The sequence below is a fragment of the Balaenoptera ricei genome, chromosome 6 (assembly GCF_028023285.1).
Source record: "Balaenoptera ricei isolate mBalRic1 chromosome 6, mBalRic1.hap2, whole genome shotgun sequence".
Classification (NCBI taxonomy): domain Eukaryota; kingdom Metazoa; phylum Chordata; class Mammalia; order Artiodactyla; family Balaenopteridae; genus Balaenoptera; species Balaenoptera ricei.
Genome location: NC_082644.1, coordinates 73,671,000 through 73,691,973, shown reverse-complemented (window position 1 = coordinate 73,691,973; position 20,974 = coordinate 73,671,000). Strand labels below are relative to the sequence as shown.

The 20,974-nt window shown below is 40.5% G+C and overlaps 1 protein-coding gene across 4 annotated transcripts in view; it reads right to left on the bottom strand.

The window, feature by feature from the left end:
* MAMDC2 (MAM domain containing 2) overlaps positions 1-20,974 on the bottom strand; it is a 168,583-nt gene that overhangs the window by 38,309 nt on the left and 109,300 nt on the right. For all 4 annotated transcript variants that reach the window (XM_059924875.1, XM_059924874.1, XM_059924873.1 and 1 more), the window contains 2 exons: positions 20,666-20,809; positions 17,579-17,844 (listed from right to left, as the gene is read on the bottom strand). In XM_059924875.1, the coding sequence (XP_059780858.1) occupies positions 17,579-17,844; positions 20,666-20,809 (410 nt within the window). The remainder of the gene's footprint in view (positions 1-17,578; positions 17,845-20,665; positions 20,810-20,974) is intronic.

Sequence of the window (20,974 nt, the reverse complement as noted above, 5' to 3'; positions counted from 1 at the left end):
ACCCAAGATTTCAAAAACAGAGGAAATACACAAACCATGGTGCTACAATCTAAGAAATAGGCAATCATTAACTCTGATAGCTTGTGAATATTATTTAGTAGTAGAGAAATATATTCCTCTCATAATGTTAAGTGAAAAAAAGCTGGTTATAATAGATAAAATTAAAATAAAGCAAAATAAAATAAGATAAATTATATAGAACTCATCTAAAAATACATAGAAAAAAACCTTGAAAATTTACCAAATGTATAACAATTTTGTTAGGTTCATGAAATTACGGGTATTGAATAGAATTTCCTTTCATTTTCTGAACATTCTTTAATTTTGCTATATTTATAATTGATAGAAAAGAAGAAGGAATCAAGATATCTATTATGAAGATGTGGAATAATGAGTTACTGTTTTTCAGCTTGGCACTGTTTATTATAGTAGCCACGAGGACATGTGGCTATTTAAATGAAAATTAAATAAAATTTAAAATTCATTTCCTTAGGTGCACTAATCACATTTCAAGTGCGTAATAGCCACATGGAGCCAGTGATCAAGTGAGCTGGTTATGGCAGATATGTAACATTTCCTCATTGCAGAAAGTTCCACTGGATAAAGCTTCCTGGCTCCTTTTGGACATTCCAAACAAATCTGTGAACTGCCACAGTGGGTTAAGTGAAATGCTAAAGATGTTCTGGACAACAGCAGGCCACTAGGTTATTCCTATCTTAGAACTCTTTCTACACTTAGAATACTGGCCAGACCACATGTTGTTCTGATAAAAGAGCCACAAAGCCAGTCAGCTATGTACTAGATTCAAACTATGGCCTCAAACCTCAGACCTGTTTGGCAGTTGTCTATCAGCATTCCAACACACAAAAGAAACGTGACAAGATCAGCTTGTTTGGTCTAACACATTGGATTTCCACCCTTCTATAAATAATGCTGATAATGTCATCTCCTATTCTTGTGCCGCCATCTTGCATTTTGAGGGCCTCTTGAGGTGGAGAGGTTATTTTAGGGTAGTTGGTGACTGGGTAAGCTGAGGATTGGGCCTGGCTGACACAGGCGAAGAGAAAGCCAAACATTTCGGTCTGTTCTTAAGAACTCTGTCCCTGGGTCCCATTAAGAATGTGACAAGAAGGAAATTGCCCATGGTCTAAATTCTTAAGGGGATTAACCTCTTGTTTATTTATAGCTCTTTTTTAAAAAACAGTGTTTATTTCATTTTCGGCAGTATTTCAAAGTAAACAGAATATCTCTAAAGACTGGGAAAAAGATCTTAGGCAACTTGAATGTATACTAATATCTATTTAAGAGGGGAGAAGAGGGACAAAGTAAATTGCTGTCCCTTAGACAGGTGTTCTTGATTTTATGCAAATCTCTTAAAAGTTAGGGGCAAATTAGATTTGTGTAAATGAATTTGTTTCAGTGCACTAAAGGTTCCAGTCCTTAGGGACTAGTGATACTTTAAAATTTTTTTGATAGAGAATATTAATTGTTGAGAAAACTTAGCTAGACCAACTTTTGAAATACAAATAGGCAGTGAATGGAGAGAGCTATAAATACATATTTGCAAACAAATAATTTTAAATATAGTCAAGTAAGGATCAAAAACATGATTTAACTTACTTCTTATCATATTAAAATTAGACATTGCACATGCTCATTTATCTACAGCAGGGTGTTCTGATCTCAGCCCTATTGACATTTGGGGCCAGATAATTCTTTGTTGTAGGGGACTGCCCTGTGCATTGCAGGATGTTAAGCATTCCTGGTATCTACCCACTGGATATCAATATCACCCCCAAGTTATAACAATCAAAAATGTCTGCAGACACTGCCAAATGTCCCTTTGGGGAGGGGGGCCAGGGCAAAATCTTTTCTGGCTGAGAACCACCAGTCAAGTAGAAAACTGCTATGTGGATTATCAAACCCCACTTGCTAAATTTCTATTATGTGTATTCCCTATGTGAGGAACTTTCAGATCTGTTACCTCCTTTTTGGATTCTCTGTCAATTTCAACCTGTTAATTCTTCCCAGTCAGGGCAGGACAGTTGTTTACATTTTAAAAGCAGGCTAGATTGAATTAGTTTTCTTTTCCTCTGCACATCACCAGGTGGTAGTTCTAAGGAGCAATGAAATATCCTTAAGCCCTGGAAAGAAAAGGCAAAGGAGCAAAAAAGCAAGGGAGATGGATTGACACTCCAGCTGAATAATCATCCTGGAGATGATCAGGGCTTCACTCTTCCAATTTCCTGCTTCAGAAAACTGCAAATTGTCAAAGGGCAATAGAGTATCTTCTTTGTTTTCACTTGCCTCCCTTTCAAAAAAGAATGATCTACTCCCTCAAAATAACATAATGACAGGGAGCAAATCCTAAGGGTAACCGAGAAAACTTTCCTCATGGTATACAAATTTTAATTCTCTCCTAAAGTTTTTCCCTCCCAGTGGGTGGGGACAGTGGGGTGGAGAGAGAGTCTGTACAGAAACGCAGCCACAAGGCTGGGTTACTCAGAGGGGCTGAACTGCCCCTATACCTGTAAAAGTCCAGAAAAGTTCCTGGTTAAAGCACATAGGAAAGAAAAAGCAGAGAGACAGATATGTCAGGAACTTATTTTCCCAAACCAAATCAGGCCGGAGTTTTAAAATAATTAGAGTTACTCATTATAACTTTATGAAGTGTCATAGTTTAAGTGGTACCCAACACAATGAATAGGACTTTGCTGAGGGAGGGAAGAAATGAAAGCTTTTGCAGGGAACCACAAACCTTTGTTGTGTAGTTAAAAAAACATCGTTGGTATTAAAGAGCTCAACACTGACTTTTAAAGTAGTTTCATGGCCTTCCAGAGAGACATTGTTGGCCAGGCTGTTGGGTTAATCCACCACCACCTACTTTACCAACTGAAGAGCCCCAGCTGGGCCTGTAATTAGTATGTGAATGATAGTTTCCAGAAATGGCCTCCTATCTTCACATGGAAACATTTCAATCCTATGCCAACAATACCATAAATTACCCATGTTCGAAAACAAACCTAGATAGGTTCTTGTTATAAGCAGTGGACCTCAACAATTTACCAGAGGGTTTGATTCTGGGTTAAATTTAACTTCTATTCTGACGAGGTTTGAAATCTTTTGGAATCATTTGCACAGATAAATTTGGATATGGCGACTGCAGAGTTGGTGGAATAATTACTCACAAAATTACTATAATCCAGTCAGTGGAATTCCAGAGCCCTTCATTAAGATGCTTTTGACACAATTGCAGGATATACTATACTATGTAATGCAACTGCATTCATTTAACTGTTTGACAATAAGTTGTAAGAGAATTTTAAAAACATAAAGCAAAACAAAAATTCTGACATTAGACACTTGGCTAAAAGGGTGGAATTTTCACAAATCCCTAAAGACAGGCTGAGTGGAGCTTTATCTAGAAAAATGAGTATAAGACTTCAGTATTTTTAGAATCCCAGCCATGTTTGGGGAAATAGTTGCTAAACCGTAACAGCATGCCTCCTGCAGATACTATATTTGGTCTTCAGATCCCACAAAAGGCAGAATGACCATGTGTTTTTAAATAAGTCTTTAGCTGACCAACACTTTTTTCTTAAAAGATCCATCTGTTTTGTTTCTTCTTTTTTTAAAGACCCATCTGATTTAATTCAGCTCTTGGCTTTCACAAGCAACAAAGACTGAACAGCTTCCGGCTTTACCCAGCATGAGCCCTTCTGCTCATAAGAGCCTTCCATTTTAGGGTAGAGGGCACCCTGTGCTAGATTTGCACAACAGCAGCCAAAGTTTTTCATTGCTATTTGTGTGGTAAATACCCAGATCTCTCAACTCACTGATTTCAGAAATCTGCATTATTTTCAAATCATTTGGTCACTGAAAAGGAAAAGGAGTTTCCAGAAGAGACCTCAGAATCAGATAATTTTTAGAATGAGGAAAAGGCCCAGAGACCCTATGCTATGAGCTCAAGGTCATATAACAGCTAGCTGTAGACCCGGCCATGAAACATGACACTCCGAATATCTGATAGAGCATATTTCATTATACCAATCTGCTCATTTTCTCCTTTTGCTTTAGGTATTTTAGAATATGATTCTGAAAGGCTTGAAACTCCCCAATTAATAGCAGAGGACAAGTATGTCTTTGACCTGTATTTATATTATAACTAGCTTCCTGTCATTTTGCCTTATGTATGTTTATAAAGAGTTCTCCATCACCTGGCACCAGAACCTGAATCTTACATAGATCGTGACTGAATTTCAGGGCTGGTGAGTGTTGAAACCTCTCCTCGTAGGCAGTAACCCCACCTCTCCACAGCAGGTGTTCCCTCACTTCACTGATGTCCTTCTCTTTCTTAGCCGATGACCTTATGTCTGCTCCACACGGAAAATTTAGCCCATAGGAAAGAATCCCCTCAACTCCCCACATCCACACCTTCAATCTTATCTTCATTTGCACCCATTTTCACCTCCTTTCCTTTGTTTTGGGAGTGAGGTCTGTCTGACTCCAAAATTCATGCTCTTTTTTTTGTGGGACATAGATCCTGCACAATCCTGTACAATTAGTATTGAGGGTCTAAATGGAAAATAAACATGAAAAGCCTCTGAAAAAATGAACATTAGAACTAAAGGTGAGATGGTATCATTTTTAGTGTTTTAGGATCTAATTTCACACTCTAATAACGAGAACATTATTATATCAAATTTTCCTATAAGCCTTTCATCGTCACTAAAGGAAACAGGTGTGAATGCCTTCCTGGACATACAATGTGGTTTATCTCCAGCCCACCTTGCTTAGGGAGGACCCCTGGTCAAACACTTCCCTGAGCAATGTAATGTAATCATCAATTTAATTGTCATGCCCAAGGATGAACATCATAATACAGACCTATTGTGACACGTGGATGGAGATATAAAACATCAGTCCTACCAGAAGACTTGGAGAACACAATCAATTGCAAAAAAAGGCAGAATCTATGTCTTTGCCTTGACTCTCAAGGGCTCACCCCTGCTCTGGATGAATTTCTCTGGGTCAGGAGAAGACAGTGACTTTAGCTAATATCCAAACAGGAATAATGACTTCACTCTGCTCATGTATGAGACATAGAGACAGTGTGGGTCTTATTTTCATTAACTCCCAGGGCAAAGCGGAGATCCTGACTTGAGGCAGAGCTGTGGCTAAAAACTTGTATAATGTTAAGCCCTTTTTAGCTGTGTTACAACTTATTCAACCAACCCCTACTGATAGATAATTGGGCAGTTTCCAATTTTGCAATATTACAAATATTGCTGTGATGAATATTGGTAGATAAACCTTTGTGCATAACCATGATTATTTCCTTATGATAAATTCCTAGAATTAGAATTGTTATGTCAAAGGATATGCATGTTTGGGGTCTTTCTTTTTGATACAGGTAATTGAATTGTCATCTAGTAATATTATATCAATTTACCTTCACACTAGAGCTTATGAGAATCCTATTTCCTTGAATACTCACCTCTCCAGGGCAATGTTTTATATATAATATACTTAAATATGTAATTATATATATATAAATATTTAATAAATGAAATTTAAGTATATATATAACTCTTATATTATATATACATCTATATATTTTTGGCCTAAAGTGAAAGATTTTTTAATTGATAAACTGAACAATACAAGCAGTATGAATGCAGCTATTAATATAAATATCATACTCCAGAGTATTATGTTTTAAAAATATCTTTATCAAAAAAAAAATATATATCTTTATCCATTTGATAGACAAATGTGCTATTTTATTACTTTTTAAATTTCTTTGATTATAAATGAAGTTGGACATCTTTGTGCATTTATTTTCCAGTAATATTTCTTTTTTTCTGATTTGCCTGTATATATTCATTGCCCACCTTCCTACTTCTTAGTTCATGTTTTGCTTATTGATATATTAAATTTAAAGCTTAAATGTATTAGGAGTTTGTCATATACGTTGCAAACTATTTTTTCTGGCTTGACATTTGCCTTTCAGATATGTTTATTAGGCAATCCTTATTTGGAGAAAGAAACTAAGGGAGAACTAGATGTCTTGGTTCAGAGACTGAGATGAAATAGGCAGGCCACAAATAGTAATGCGTCCTGAGCATTGCCTACATTCACACGTAAGCCAATGTTGAACAGAAAATAGGAGCTCATGATCCTTCAGGGTGTGGTGGGAGATGCATAGGGATGTAGCTTGTTGACTACCTGGAGAGAGACTTCTACTAGATGTAGATACTGCAAAGACAGAGCACAGAATACCCAGAGAAAGCCACACAAGGGAGGGAGAAAAAGGTGGGGATATCTATGCAAAAGGAAATAAGGTATTCTTCTGTGGGAGAAAGTAGGGAGTCTTTACTAATGTGTGAATTGTCGATTTCCAAGTAAGTGAATTGAGCTTATACCTAGAGTGTCCAGCAAATACTTACCTGGTCTATGAGCTCAGGAAACCAGAGGATCCCCAGAGAATCTCAAAGTACAAATTAGTCAGTGTTGCCTCATCCAAAAAACCCGGGAAAAGATTCCCTATAAAGGCAGCCATTGTGAGACTGTGAAATACAAGATTAGGAATCTGGGAGTGTGGAGGGAGGCAGTGTTTTTAGGTTTATAAACAATCTTTGGAATACATTTTTGCTTAATTAAGCTTACGAATAAGACTATGGGGCAAGAATGTCCCAGATATCTCCATGGTGCTGGGAGGACAAACGTGGTAATCCAGCCATATTCTATGAAATTAATTCCTTGGGAAAGTCATGAAAGAATGCACTGACATAAACACCACATTCATGTAAGCTGTGTGTTAGCAACTACCAGTTGTGCTAATCAGTCTTTCCAGTCATTTCCCTATAAATTGACATGAAACACAGAAACCCAACAACAAATATCTGAAAGGAAATGAAAGAGAAGGAAAATCAGAGTATCTCAACTCTGCCTTACTCATATTTAAAGTAATTTATAATTCCTGGACTGACAGCTGACGCTGAGTTTTGCTTGGAAAAACTCAACAGCAGGCTCCTTTTCCATACTTAGCTCCTCTATCCAATTTCACATTAAAACATATTCCACTTGACAGTATAATTTTCCTGGCTCTGTGTATGGAACCACCTTAATCTGTTCTATAATGTGTTGATTATTGTGTCAGAAATTAATGATTTTGCAATTTCTGCTTTGCACTCAGCTGCACTGCTTTAATTATGCTGGAACATTAATATCCTGGAGCAGCCATTTCCCAGTGTTCTCAGACATCATGAAATGTGATAGGAAATTCATCTTTTCTCACGTATCTTATCTACACATTGGTTTTCTGATTCCTTAGTCCTTTTATAGCAGGGTGTCTTGTCATTAAATAGCCACCTATTTATAAATCTCTCCAGAAACTTACTAGACCTGCTCTTCTATCCAAGCGAACTGCTAAGTGTTGTCTTTAAAAATTTTAGAACCCTAGATAGTTTACATCTAGTTTCATTTTCATTATTAAAGGGCAAAGTGAAAAGGAAGATTTTAAAAGCAGAAATCCAAATCACAGACAAATTTCATTCACTTTTTGCTAAAACGAGAAGATTATTGCGAGAGGAAGTAAAGAAATAGAGAAAGTTATCCACAAGGACTGTGCTGCACAATATTAAAAGACAGTTCCCGACATTAAGATGTCTAAAAATATAATAAGAATTAGAACAGACTTAGTGGACATCTTAAAACATGTTTTTATTTCATGGAGAGGTGACATGACATTCTGATTTGTGCCATTTCATGCCAGAGTCAAGACTTAAAGCCAAGTCTTCCTAGCCCTGACCTAGGATCTTTTATTATACAATCTCATCCCAACAAAACACAAATTAATGACTTATACAAGATTCAAAGAGGAAGGGGCTCTTAAGAGGGACTTTGAGAGAAGGGTAGGAGTTTCTCAGGTATGATGATTCCTGCAGCAAGATCAATGGGAAATATTTGCTGTTGATAAACCCTTGAGGGAGCAGTTGAGGGGGAAGGCAAGGATTTGAAGAATGAGAAACTGCACTGGTTCCTAGCCAGTAATTGAAGACACGTGTTCCAGGGAGTTTGAAGATTAAAGGAATGGGATAGGGTGGCAACTTAAATGGGTAAAAAGGTGAAAGGAAGGTTTGCTGTTCATTTGTATGACCAGCATATGTTGGCAGCATGCAAAGGACTAATGGAAATTGAAAATTTATGAGAGAGGGAACAATTTATGAAATAAGGTCCCAGAGGAGGCAGGATGATGAAATCAAACGTATAGATGACCAGTTGGTTTTGACTGAGAAACCAACCGTCAGATTCAAAGAGAGGCGAGTGAGGATTCAGAGAGGAACAGAATTGAAGGGGTTTGTGTTCAGTGCCTTCATTCTTTTGGGAGTTGAACCCATGAGGTCACATCCTAAGAATGAGGCAGGTAGGATCGATTTGGAAACTTGCGAGTGAAAATGGATCTGAATATCTGGCGTGGGGAACGAGAGTGGAAGTCAGCGAGAGATGATCTGAATAAAAGGCTTTCCCAGCAGCATGGATCCCAGCAGCCTGGAGGGGACAGTAGAGATTAATCTTATTTTCTCCAGCTGGGCTGAGAAGCTTAGGGAAAAGAAGATGAAAATAGCTGCTGAGGGTTCCCAGGGGTTAAGAGGACCAAGGTAGGAGAAGCCAGAAGGACCTGTGGGTGGGGAGACTATGATGTGGAAGTGAGTGCTCCATGGACCACAGCACAGAATGGAGGCTGGAGAAGCTGTGTTGGGGGACAGGAAAGGGATCAGGAAAATCAAGAGAGCTGGGAAAAGCTCATATCAGTCTTTGGGAATAGGGAAATGGTGAGATGTAAGTTGTTCCAAAGAAAAGAGTTACAGCTTTTGGTTTTAATAAATATCATCATAAAAAACCCCGAACCAGACTTGGCATATATGTGTTTATGTGCATCCTTATATCCACTCCAGCAGGATGTTCCTGCTTTTAAGTGTTCACATTCAAATTCCTTGCAGGACCAATTGCACAGGTGCTGGGTTATAAGAGATTATGGTTTATATGATTCAAAGGCAGAAACAGTTAATCTTCCTTCTTCCTTTGATGTATTTACATTGTTCTTCCTTGCCATCAACACATATTCATTGAGAGTTCGGTTCTCTTTCCAACTATTTATTGAGTACCCACTCTGTTCCAGAAATTGTGTTCACATAAGAAATAAAAAATAAATAAGATATGGATCTCTGTTCTCCAGAAGCTTACAGTCTGATGTAAGCTAATGTAGGTAGGCAGGTAAGTAGACAATTTCCATACAATACATAATGCTATGATAGTAGTATGATGCACAATGCAAGGGTTCTATGTCAAGTACTCTGAGGAAACTGCCACCTTACACAAGGTTGAACAGGATTCTTTAATGTAGAACTTACTAGAGTTTCTAACATGTTACTGTGCAGGGTGAATCTTCATGTGTGTATGTGGAAGTAGAGATCTAGCATGCAAAACTTCCCCAACTCATTTGACCACAGAACCCTTTTTCAATGGAATAACTCAAGGGATTTGTACTCCATGGGACATACTCTGAGAAGTGCTGACATAAGGTTCTTGCCTGGTCAAAAAAAATGTATTTATATTTTTTTCAGATGGGGCCAGATGGGGGTTTTCTCCATCTCCATAAATGACTTTTGAAGTTTGTTCTTTAATCTTACAGCAGAATAAAGATGCAGACTTAGAAGGGTTTACCATGCAGACTTTAATGACTGCTGAGCTGATCATTAAGCCAGACCCAGATGAAAGAGAATGCCTGGTCATGCTCTCATTTATGGGCCATTTAACATTTTTTCCAAAAGAAATATTTAATGAACATGATATTGAGTTCCTCCCAGTGCCTCTAATTAACAGACCACTTAATGGTCTTTGTTAAAGGGAAAACTTGCTTCAAGTCAAAAGATATTGCAGGACCTGATATAGGTGCTATAGTGACCAAGCGTAACGTCAGTCCAAGGATTTGAACATAAGAGATATGGGAACATATGTATATGTATAACTGATTCACTTTGTTATAAAGCAGAAACTAACACACCATTGTAAAGCAATTATACTCCAATAAAGATGTTAAAAAAAAAATTCAGGGACCAAAAACATGTTTACACTAGGCTCAAACATTTTTTTCCTACATTAAAAGAACATCAAGCCATCCAAAAAAAAAAAAAAAAAGGCTAATGTTTGTGCTTCATCATTACAGACTTTCTGACAACGACTCTTTAGTCTCTCCTGACATTTAGCTTTCAAGAAAAGCACTTTGGAGTGAATTGTTCCCTCTCCTCATTACCATCTCTAGTGTGTGAAAGTCTCAAGGTAACTCTTGATTACCTGCTCTCTATTTAGTAACATGCTGAGGAAAAACAGATCAAGAAAACCATTTCATGATTCATGCCCTTACAAAATGTTTCTAAAACGTTAACAAATATACTGTCGGCAGTTCATGATTGTGTAAGTGCAGTAGTCTAGTACTATTAAAATAAAGATTTAACTCGGACCTGATTTTAATTTAAAGAATACTTCACAGAAAAAGCTCAGGTACAGAATTACCCAGGTACTAAAGAGATGTTACCTATGAAACCTTATGAGGATCAGGACCTAGAAAAAAAATTCTTTAGTCTCTTTGTCATTCTCTCTTTTCTCTCTCTTGCTCTTGCCTTCTCTCTCCAGCTACATTAACGCCAACTATGTGCCAGGTACTATGCTAAGGGTTTTACATGATGCAGCGTAATCCTATGAGGCATGTACTACTAATACACTCATTTTGCTTATGAAGAAAAGCGAGGCTCAGCAAGATCCACAGAACTAGCCCCAATTATAAAGGCGTAAGCGCCAGAGAGCCCACAGCCAAGTCTCTTAAGCATTATGCCATACTTCCCTCTACCCCACAGATCTCCTTTGTCTGTGCTGAACCACCTTGAATTTTGACCCCTCCTAGGAGCCAAAGTGATTTCTAAAATAGAACAACAGAGAGTTAACAATAAAGCCCTAGAAATTTGTTGAAGTCTTGAGTTAGGGCTGGCTTCCCCTTCTTATCTGATCCTACACTTTCCACATTAGCCAGGAGAGGGCTGGGAGGGGGAGCATAAAGGTATGGTATAAAAAGCATGGATTCTGGATTGAATAAGACTTGGATTTAACTCTCTGCTCTGCCTCTTAATAGCTGTGTGCTGTTGAACAACGTCCTTAATTGTCTGCACAAGCTTTCCTCATCTGTTAAATAGGGCTATACAGCTTTCCTTCCTAGGGTGCTGCAGCATCAAATGAAGTAATGCATGTCAAGTGCTTAGCATAGCGCCTGGTACATGGAAAGTGTTCAATAAAAGCTCCTCTTGCTGTTGGCAGCTGTGACATTACACAGCCATCCATATGGCTATTTTGTTAGAATGGTCTCAGGGAAACTCTTACCACTGCTATCATTCCTTAAGTAGAAATATATATTATAGTTTCCATCAAACATTAGACTGTATAGGGGAGATAGCAGGGACTTGTTAGTCGAATCAGCCCATTGTCCTTAAAATGGTCTGGGTAAGAACTAATGTGGAAATAAAGGTAAAGAAACATCCAGAGTGGGAGGTACCCGGGAAGGCACAGGTGAGCTAGTGTGTAGGGATTAGGATCGAGGCAGGAGAAACAAAGGGAAGGAGGCCGCAAGTTTTGACTTTACAGTTCTGTCCAGGCTGCCCGTCACTCCTCTGAGCTCTGGTCTCACATGACAACTCACTGAGAGGTGAAAATAATGTTCACGGAAGCAGGCTATACTGAGAAGCAATGTGAAGGGAAGAGATTATTGTAATTATTTTGTGCAGCACAGATACTCAAACATATCTACCAAACATCTCCACCAGTGAAAATTCACACCGGGATTGGGATTAGGCCAGGTGTAGTCAAAATTCAAATACAAGGCTCCCAGCCAGGGAACAGGTGTGAAAAGGCAGCCATTTACTCTCGGTGAGTTGGGCCTTGACCACTCACGCTTGACTGGCTTTAGGAATGGCGTGGTGAGGACGTGAAGCAGAGACAGGGAAGGGTCTTCCCCACAACAGTGACGCACATTCAGTGAGCTCTGAGTTTAGGCATTCATTGCTAGTAGAACGTGACCTTGGGTTAGTCTAACTTTGTATTCTAGAATGCCAAGAGCACTAAAATGAGATACGTTACCTCCCTTATGGGAATGCTGTGAGAATTAAATAAAATAACAGGCGGTGCCTATGCCCCAAGGCACGTTGGGAGCCTCACTTTTTCCAGCTGCACAAGAACAGGCTTTCCCCAAGACTGGATGGAGACCTTGAGCACCCAAAGATACCTGCGGCAAAGGGCAGGCTTCAGACAGTCTATAGACCACGGTTAAAACCCCAGCTCTGCCACTTACCAGCCTTAGAAAGTCCACTCTTTCATTCTTTTACTTATTCCTTTTTCATTGTTATATTTTTATGGGAAAAGAGAAATGGACAGTGAACAAGTAGACAAACAAATCAGACAATTTCAGGTTGGGGTAAATGCTATGCACAAAAGAAGCTAGGAAATATCATGGGGAATAACTTGGGGATGGGAAAAGCAGTTACAGACTGGGTGGTCGGGGAAGTTCCTTTCTAAGAGGAGACATTTGACTGGGACAGTAGAATGAGAACGGGGCTTGACATAGGATAGATGGGGGCGGGGCATCGCAGGCAGAGGGGACTGCAAGTGCAATGGCCCTGGTGAAGGAAAGGCCTTGGGACTCAGGGGACAGAGAGAAGGCCGGTGTGACTATGGGGACTGTGTGACTATGTGATCACGGGCAGAGTGAAGGGAGATGAAGTCAGCGAAGGAGGCGGGGACCAGATCGTGCATGGTCTCATAAGCCACAGGAGGGAATGGAGCTTTATTCTACAGACAATAGGACAGTTTCATGCAGGAGAGTGGCCTGATCCTATTTCTCTTTCAAGACGATGATTCTGGTGGCTGCATGAGAGCGTAGAGAGAGCAAGGTGGAAGCAGAAAAACCAGATAGAAAGATACGAAGCAGTTTAGGTGGCTGGGGAGACACAAGTGGGCATATTCGAGATGTATTTTTGAGGTATAACTGTTAAGGATTTTGTCTGGAATTTGGGGGACAGTGGCAATGCGACAGCAAGAATAGGACTATTTTAACTTTTTGAAACTTCAGTTTCTTCAACTGTAAACTTATAAACACGCAGCATGGTGAGTATACTTAACAACACTGTACTGTGTATTTGAAAGTTGCTCAGGGAGTAGATCTTAAAAGTGCTCATCAGGGGCTTCCCTGGTGGCGCAGTGGTTGAGAATCTGCCTGCCAATGCAGGGGACACGGGTTCGAGCCCTGGTCTGGGAAGATCCCACATGCCACGGAGCAACTAGGCCCGTGAGCCCCAACTACTGAGCCTGCGCGTCTGGAGCCTGTGCTCCGCAACAAGAGAGGCCGCGATAGTGAGAGGCCCGCGCACGGCGATGAAGAGTGGCCCCCACTTGCCACAACTAGAGAAAGCCCTCGCACAGAAACAAAGACTCAACACAGACAAAAATAAATAAATAAATAAATAAATAAATAAAAGTGCTCATCACAAGAAACAAAATTTGTAACTGTGTGAGGTGACAGATGTTAAGTAAACATTATGGTGATCATTTCACAGTACATACATATACCAAATCATTATGTTGTACATCTCAAACTAATATAATGTTATATGTCAATTATACCTCAATTAAGGAAAAAAACTAAGATTGCAAAGCCATTTCAGTAGTAGAGTGGAGATTTGAAGCCAGAGAGACTCTTGTGTCATTATCCCTAATCGCTGTGCTATCCTGTCTCCAAGACGACGCAGGAGAGGCCTAGGAGGCCCAGGGCACCCTAACCTATTCTGGGCAGTGAGCCAGAGGAGGGGTCTCTGTGGAAGGGACGTTCAAGCCGTGACTGAATTAACAAGAGTCTAGGCAGAGGAGATGCGTGCAAGGGCTCAAAGTGGGAGAGGGCAGTATGTTCCAGGAACTGAGTGCAGTGGGATTAGAATGGAGGGAGTAAGCGGCCAAGCTGTGGAGGGGATCATGTCAGAGCATGAGAGCCTTTTCCCGCAGAGCAACGGGAAGCCAGGGGGTCACTGCACGGGAGGCTTCCTCATCATCACTCTGCCTCTGGGCAGAGCGCAGATCGGAGGTGGCAGGCGTGGACTGCAGGTGGGGTTGGCTCTTAATTTCAGTTTTCAGAATCAGCTTAGAGAGCAACAGTTCTCATCTGAGAATTGCATGGCACCTCTGGGGCCATTTGGAAATGTGTGGAAATAATTTGGGTTGTTGCTGTCACTGCAGATGTCAAAACCCCAACCGTGTGAGGCATGGCCCCCCACAAAGACAGAACTGTCCTCTTCTAAATGCCAAGGGGACCCATACTGGGAAATCCTGCCATTGGCAAGGCACTGAAGGCTTCACTGGAGGAATATAAATGTTTTAAGCCATGACCGTGTAAAAGCAATTGTACAGCTGAGAGAATTGAGAGGTGGAGCGGGCAAGCAAGGTGAGGGGAAATAGAGGGGTGAAAATGCACTCACTGCACATAGTGGGATGTCAAGGGACACTACCTAAAGTTTATGGAACCAAAAACAGATGGTTAGGTGTACTAAAGTTACAAAGGGAACCAAGAGAAAAGTTAAAAATATAACTAAAAATTGTGAGGAGGAGAGAGAAAAGAAAAGGAAATAGTGTAAATAAGCTAAATTTCTTATCTTTCATAGCAGGGAGTCAGCAGATACTGCTAAGGTTAATGCAGCAAGAAATGAGGTGGAAATAGAATATTTAGAATTATAGAGGAAAGCATCAGAAAATCAGGAAAAACCCTTTAGAAAAAGAAGTAGAACTGGAGTTTGAGTTCAGGGGTGGTTAAGGGAAACTCTGGCTTTTCATTTTATCCCTTCTCTGAGATACTGTTTGTATGTTTGTTTCCACCTGTATGTGTTACATAAGTCAGTGAACTTTAGTTTCCCGCCTTACTTTATGTTGCCTCTATGGATGTCAAATGGTTCTCTCACTCTCTGAGCTGGTTCTGTTTAGAAGGGACCCGCCAAAAACTACTGGCCACCTTCAGATACGTGTCCAGAGTTTTCTGGCATTGAACTGTACCTACCATCTCCTCACCTGCACTGGGGACAAATCCCTGAATAGGCTATAAGAATTTCTCTGCCCCCACTGGGTCTAGATCCAGTTTTCCTGAAGTGGCTGGGGAGGATCTGTGTGGTTGCTGGGAGGGCTGGAAGTCAGCCAAAGAAGAAAGGGCCAATTCTTTGGGGCACCCTTATTTGCTGGGGGGGCTTGCTCCCATTCCATGGAAGTCAGGTAAGAGCAGAGACTCACTCTGAGGAGCAGGCAGATTACTAACACCCACGTTTTGTGAGTAGCGGATGGCGGGGAGGGTTGGGGGCAGGGAGGGAGGGTTAAGCATTGGGGAGAAGGGAGGAGTGGGGGGGGGGAGGCATGAGCAGGAGTTAGAATCCAGCATGGCCTGAACCTTAACCCTCCGAGCACCAGGTCAGCTGGGCCTCTACTAATCACTATTTTTTATATGTCCAATTGGTAGAACTACTCCTCTATTTTTCTATATAGCCCTTCTGTGAGACAGTGAGATTGTACTGTTGTTAGTTATTTTACGTATCTGTATCTTAATGTTCTATCATCTGTGATCTCATTCTCAGAAGTAGGATCTGAGCCTCATTCATCTTTATATGCCCTGCACTGAGCATATACCTAATAAATTATGGTTGAATTAAGGAATAAATAAATGAATGAAATGTTTATTATATTCTCCTGTCTTTAAAACATTAGCAACAGAGGGTGTGGAGTACAACAAAAATTCTATTATTTTCTGGTGCATCCCTGATTATGTGGATCTGGTGTATCTCTGATTATGTGGGTCTGGTGCATGTTTGCTCTGTGTGTGTGTGTGTTGCCATAGCTACTTGAGAGAGTTAAATAATTGGTAATGGGGAAAAAATGTAAGCCTTTGGGATCCCTAAGAGGTGCAGGGAAGGACTAAGAGATCAAAGAGGAAATGCAAAAATGCTGCAAATGTGAGATGACATTTACAGAAAGATAGTCTCATTCAGGAAATGTTTGGAACTGGCTAGGAAATAGGCTTAAAAAACATAAGCCTAGGCTAGGAGTTGGAACTTGGCACCAGAAACATCAATTTGTTTCCTCTGTTGCTCAGGGGGATGAGCCAAATCTCTCAGTTTAGTCAGGTGACCAAAATATGATGGGATTAAGAAGGGGATACTTACAACAACCTATTTAGTCAGCATAAAAACAGTACCATCAGTGCTTGTAAGATTGTGATAAAACTTGTGTGCTTATATTCTGCTACGGGTATCATAAATTGGTTTGACCCTTTTAGTAATCAGTAAGTAAAGGAGGCTGCCATGTCATTATAATCATAATTTCTTCTTGCCTAGCAATGAAAAAGAACTTTGTAAATATTTTCAAAGATCTTTGATTAATCATTGTAAAGATTTAATCATGCTTTGGTGGGTATTCCAACGAACTAAGAGTAACCAAGCAATATTACGATGGGAATGGTGTACAAAATTTCTTTAACAGGAAGTTATAGACAAAGCTATGGTTCTGTCCAGATGGTTATAGCTAAGAGAAGTTTGGGCCATTAATGTTTATGAAGAAGGTTCTACTGCTCTGCTAGGTATGTATCTTTCCCTGGGGAGCCTGGACTTTGGGTAATTCCTAGTTAATGAACATGATCAACTGACCCATCCATTCTTCAGTGATATCTATTGAGCTCCCATTGTGTGAGGCATCTGTTTGCAGGAAGGGACCTTCTTTTAGCTTCTTTTTTGCACAGAGGGTACATGAGAGAGATCTTCTGACCAACTGACAAATGAAAGAAAATGGATTTTCCCATTCTAATTTCATCTGGGTTAGTTGACAGAATTTATTGCACCTGTAAAGCTTAAGTTTAAGTTTATGAGTTGTAAAATTCAGAAGATCACAGTTTTCTTTTGTATTTTCGCCACGAAAAGATCTCTTTTCTTATTGTTATCAAATACGCTGCTGATGGTTCCCTTATTTAAATTCTCTCTGTCTGGGTTGGCTCTCATATTTTACTGAGTTTCCCCATCCTGTGTTCAGCTAGAGGTTTAGGTTGTTGACCTTAAAGCCTCAATGTAGAACCAGGCTCACTGATTTCACATTTTGAAAGTACTAGCATTCGTGTGTGTGTGTGTGTGTGTTCGTGTGCGTGTGCATGTGAATTGTGGCTTCGAAGTAAAGTATAGCTGTTGAACTTGGATTATTCACATATTCTCTGTCTTTGGACTATCCTCAAGGAATCTACGGACTAAACAAGCAAACTCCCTAGGTGACCATGACTCTGAGAGACAGAAAACTGAAAAGAACTGAAGGATATAACTTGCGCACGGCTGTGGATAGGGTGTGGGAGTGGGGCTCTCAGCTTGAACAGAAGAAAAACAACGCATCACCAGTTGAAAATAATTAAACAGAAATTCACTAACCCAGTTTAGCAACTGAAAATTGCAGAAAGCTTCTACTGTACCTTGGTAGGCATGGGCTTCTTAAAGGTGATTTCAGCTTGCATCCAAACGCCCCTTGGGGACTCCAGCACAGACCAGATCTTGTCTTGAACCATGTGGTTCTCTTCAAAGATATAAACTGCTAGGGTGTCACTCATTTTTAAAAACCCATAGATGGCATAGTAAAAACGCAAACAATACTGCAAGTTTCCTGGCAGGGAGGGACCGTAGAGCCTTCCAATGTAGCCAGGCTGAGACGTAAACTTTGTGTTGGCCATCAAGAAATACCCTGCAAATAGGACAAAGCATTCAGTGCATCAGCAATGAAAAACCTAAATAATTCAGCCCAGATTATCAAGTGCGAAAATTTGGTTCAAGCAGTGGAGTTTGCCAACAGAGACTATTTCTATAGGCTTTAAATGATAGAAAGCATTTAAGATATCGAAAATATCTGTGTGATTCTATTGCTAATAAACCTTCTCCATTTTTAAGTAAACCTGTACAGATTTCCAACTGCATATGTCCAGGTTCTAGTCATCAATCAGGATTTATATTTCTTTTTTTTTGGCCGTGCCGTGGCTTGCAGGATCTTAGTTCCCCGACCAGAGATTGAACCCCAGCCCTCAGCAGTAAAAACATGGAACCCTAATCACTGGACCGCCAGGGAATTCCTAGGATTTACACTTTTCATGAAACAAAACGGATGTAATCATCTTGGGGTTCCCCACTTTTTGGACAACCAACTGACAACTAGGCTGAGTAGTACTGAGTCATAGAGAACACAAGGCCCAGAGAAGATTTTCCTTCTTACTCCTGCAATGACCAGTGAAGGGGGAGAGGTTACAGGGCCTGGCAGTCCTTGGGGGGTGATGGGTGGGGGGTGGTTTGTGTATCTGAGCAGAGCTTACTCTCTTGTTCATATGTTAAACCTGATCCTAAAGAGCAGGTGTTTAATTAGACAGACCCTCCCAGGTGCTGAAGATCTGATCTTCCCCAATTTCTCCTAAATAACATGAAAAAATAAGATCAAGAACCTGCCCTCCCACAGGCTCCACCAACCCCATGGTAAACTTAAAACAGTTTACCATGTTAAATTACGTGTCCTATAAAGCTGGGGCAGAAAGAAAAAAAATAATACCTTACTCTTTCTCCTTTCCCTTTTTTGATCCTCCTGCATCAGTTTTCTTTTGGGTGCCTCAGTCTTTGCTATACAGTTTAGTTTTATTTAATCCGGGAAAAGGTTCTTTGGTTATTTCATGAGTGGTATTATGGACTGAATTATGTCCCCCAAAATTCATATGTTAAAGCTCTAACCCCCAATGTGACTGTATTTGGAGACGGGGCCTTTAAGGAGTCAATTAAGGTTAAATGAGGTTACAAGGGTGAAGCTTTAACTCCCATGCGACTGGTGTCATAAGAAGAAGAGACAGCAGAGACCTCTCTCTTTCTCTCTCTCTCTCCATGTGTACACACAGAGGAAAGGCCATGTGAAGACACAATGAGAAGGCGCTTTGGAAAAGGCAGGAAGAGAGATCTCACCAGAAACCATCCCCAATGGTGCCTTGATTTGGGGACTTCTAGCCTCCAGAACTGTGAGAAAATAAATTTCTGTTGTTTAAGTCCCCCAGTCTATGGTATTTGTTATGGCAGCTCAAGCAGACTAACACAGGTGGCCAATACAACAGCCAGAACAATCTTTCTATAAACCTAAATTTAATCCCTCTCTTCTCTACTTAAACCCTTTCAATGGCTTCTCATTTCCTTTGTAGTAAAATCCCAGCTGCTTACTCTGGCCTGCCGCGCCCAAGATCTTCCTCCCTCTCTACCTTCATTTTCCTTCACTCTTCTCCCCAGGTGCAGCCACTCTAATCTTCTAATTCCTGGGAGTATCCAGTTCTTTCCAAACTCAAAGCCCTCACAGATGCTGGTCCCTCTGCCTGGGCTGCTCCTGCTCGCACACATAAAAGCCACGCAGATAAACTCCCCACCCAAAATGTGGTTCCTTATTCTCTCTCAGAGGTCACTCTTCGCATCTCTCGGCACACCCCACAACTGGTAATCTTGAGCCTATTTGCATATATGTTTGTTTAGGGTTTCTCTTGCCTATTGAAATGACAGTCAGTCAGCAAGGGTGGGATACATACCTGATTTGTTCACTATTGTATCCCCCAGGGGTTAGGCTGGCCAGGGTCAGAATAGGTTTTTATTCTGTAATTCTACAAGTTAGCCAACCCCTAAGCAAAGAATACAAAATTACAAGTATGAAATTGCAAGGGCCCCGTGTCAGTGAGGGGCCCTGAAACAAGCTTCATCAGCTTTCTGTTAAGTCACTCCCGTGCCCAGTATATAAATAATTGTTGAATAAATGAATTAGACACTAACCCCTTGAGAATAAGCTCTTTCCACCAGTCTCTACTGGAGTGGGCTTCACAAGGGCTCCCTTTACCGAGATAGGTAATCCTTACATAAGGGGAACTCAAACTGATTTCTAAGAGCTCCTTGTAGGTCCATCCAAAATTTCCCAACAGCTGTGATAGCTTTCATGCCCCACTATATATTATTTATTGCAATAAAACACACATAACATAAAATTTACCATTTTAACCATTTTAAAGCGTACAATTCAGTGGCATTTAGTACTTTCACAATGCTGCACTGCCACCACTATCTACTTCCAGAATATTTTCATCACCTCAAAAGGAAACTCTATACCCATTAAACAGTCACTCCCCATCCCCCCTCCCCAGCTCCCGGCAACCACTAATCTGCTTTCTGTTTCTATGGCTTTGCCTCTTCTGGATGTTTCATATAATTGGAATCTAATAGCTTTTTAAAGGTACTTCTCCATCTAAAGTGAAGAGCAAGATAATTTCCAAAGGTTTGACTATTTAATTAACTGGTAAATACTTCTGCTAGCAAAGCAACTTGAATTCCCGTTTTGAAAAATGGCCAGACACAAGGTTACCTATTGTCTTTGCTTCTTCACAGCTGCTCCCACACCCACCTCCCTTTTTCAAGCTGGTGTCCTGGTGAGAATGGCTGGCGAATGGAGATGAATACAACCCGCTCCCAACCCTCAACATGACATCCCACACAACAGACTGATTTACCTAAGCCTGAAGTGTGGTCTCCCGCCCGGTACATGTTTGGTTTTACTTTCACTCGGGTCCAGCCTGGGCCTTCTTTGTCTTGGTAAAAGTTGCAGAGATCTTCCTCAAAATTGCAGCTTGCTTCTACGGCACTAAAAGGACGCTCTGAGCAAAGGAGAATCAAAGTTAAAGTGAGCCATACCCAAGGATCTCAAAGGACTACATTAACTGATTGACAAATATGTGCACATTTGTACCAGGGGAGCTCAGAGAAGTAACACACAACAAAAATATTTTTACCCTAGTGGCATGCTGACAGGTTAGCATCAA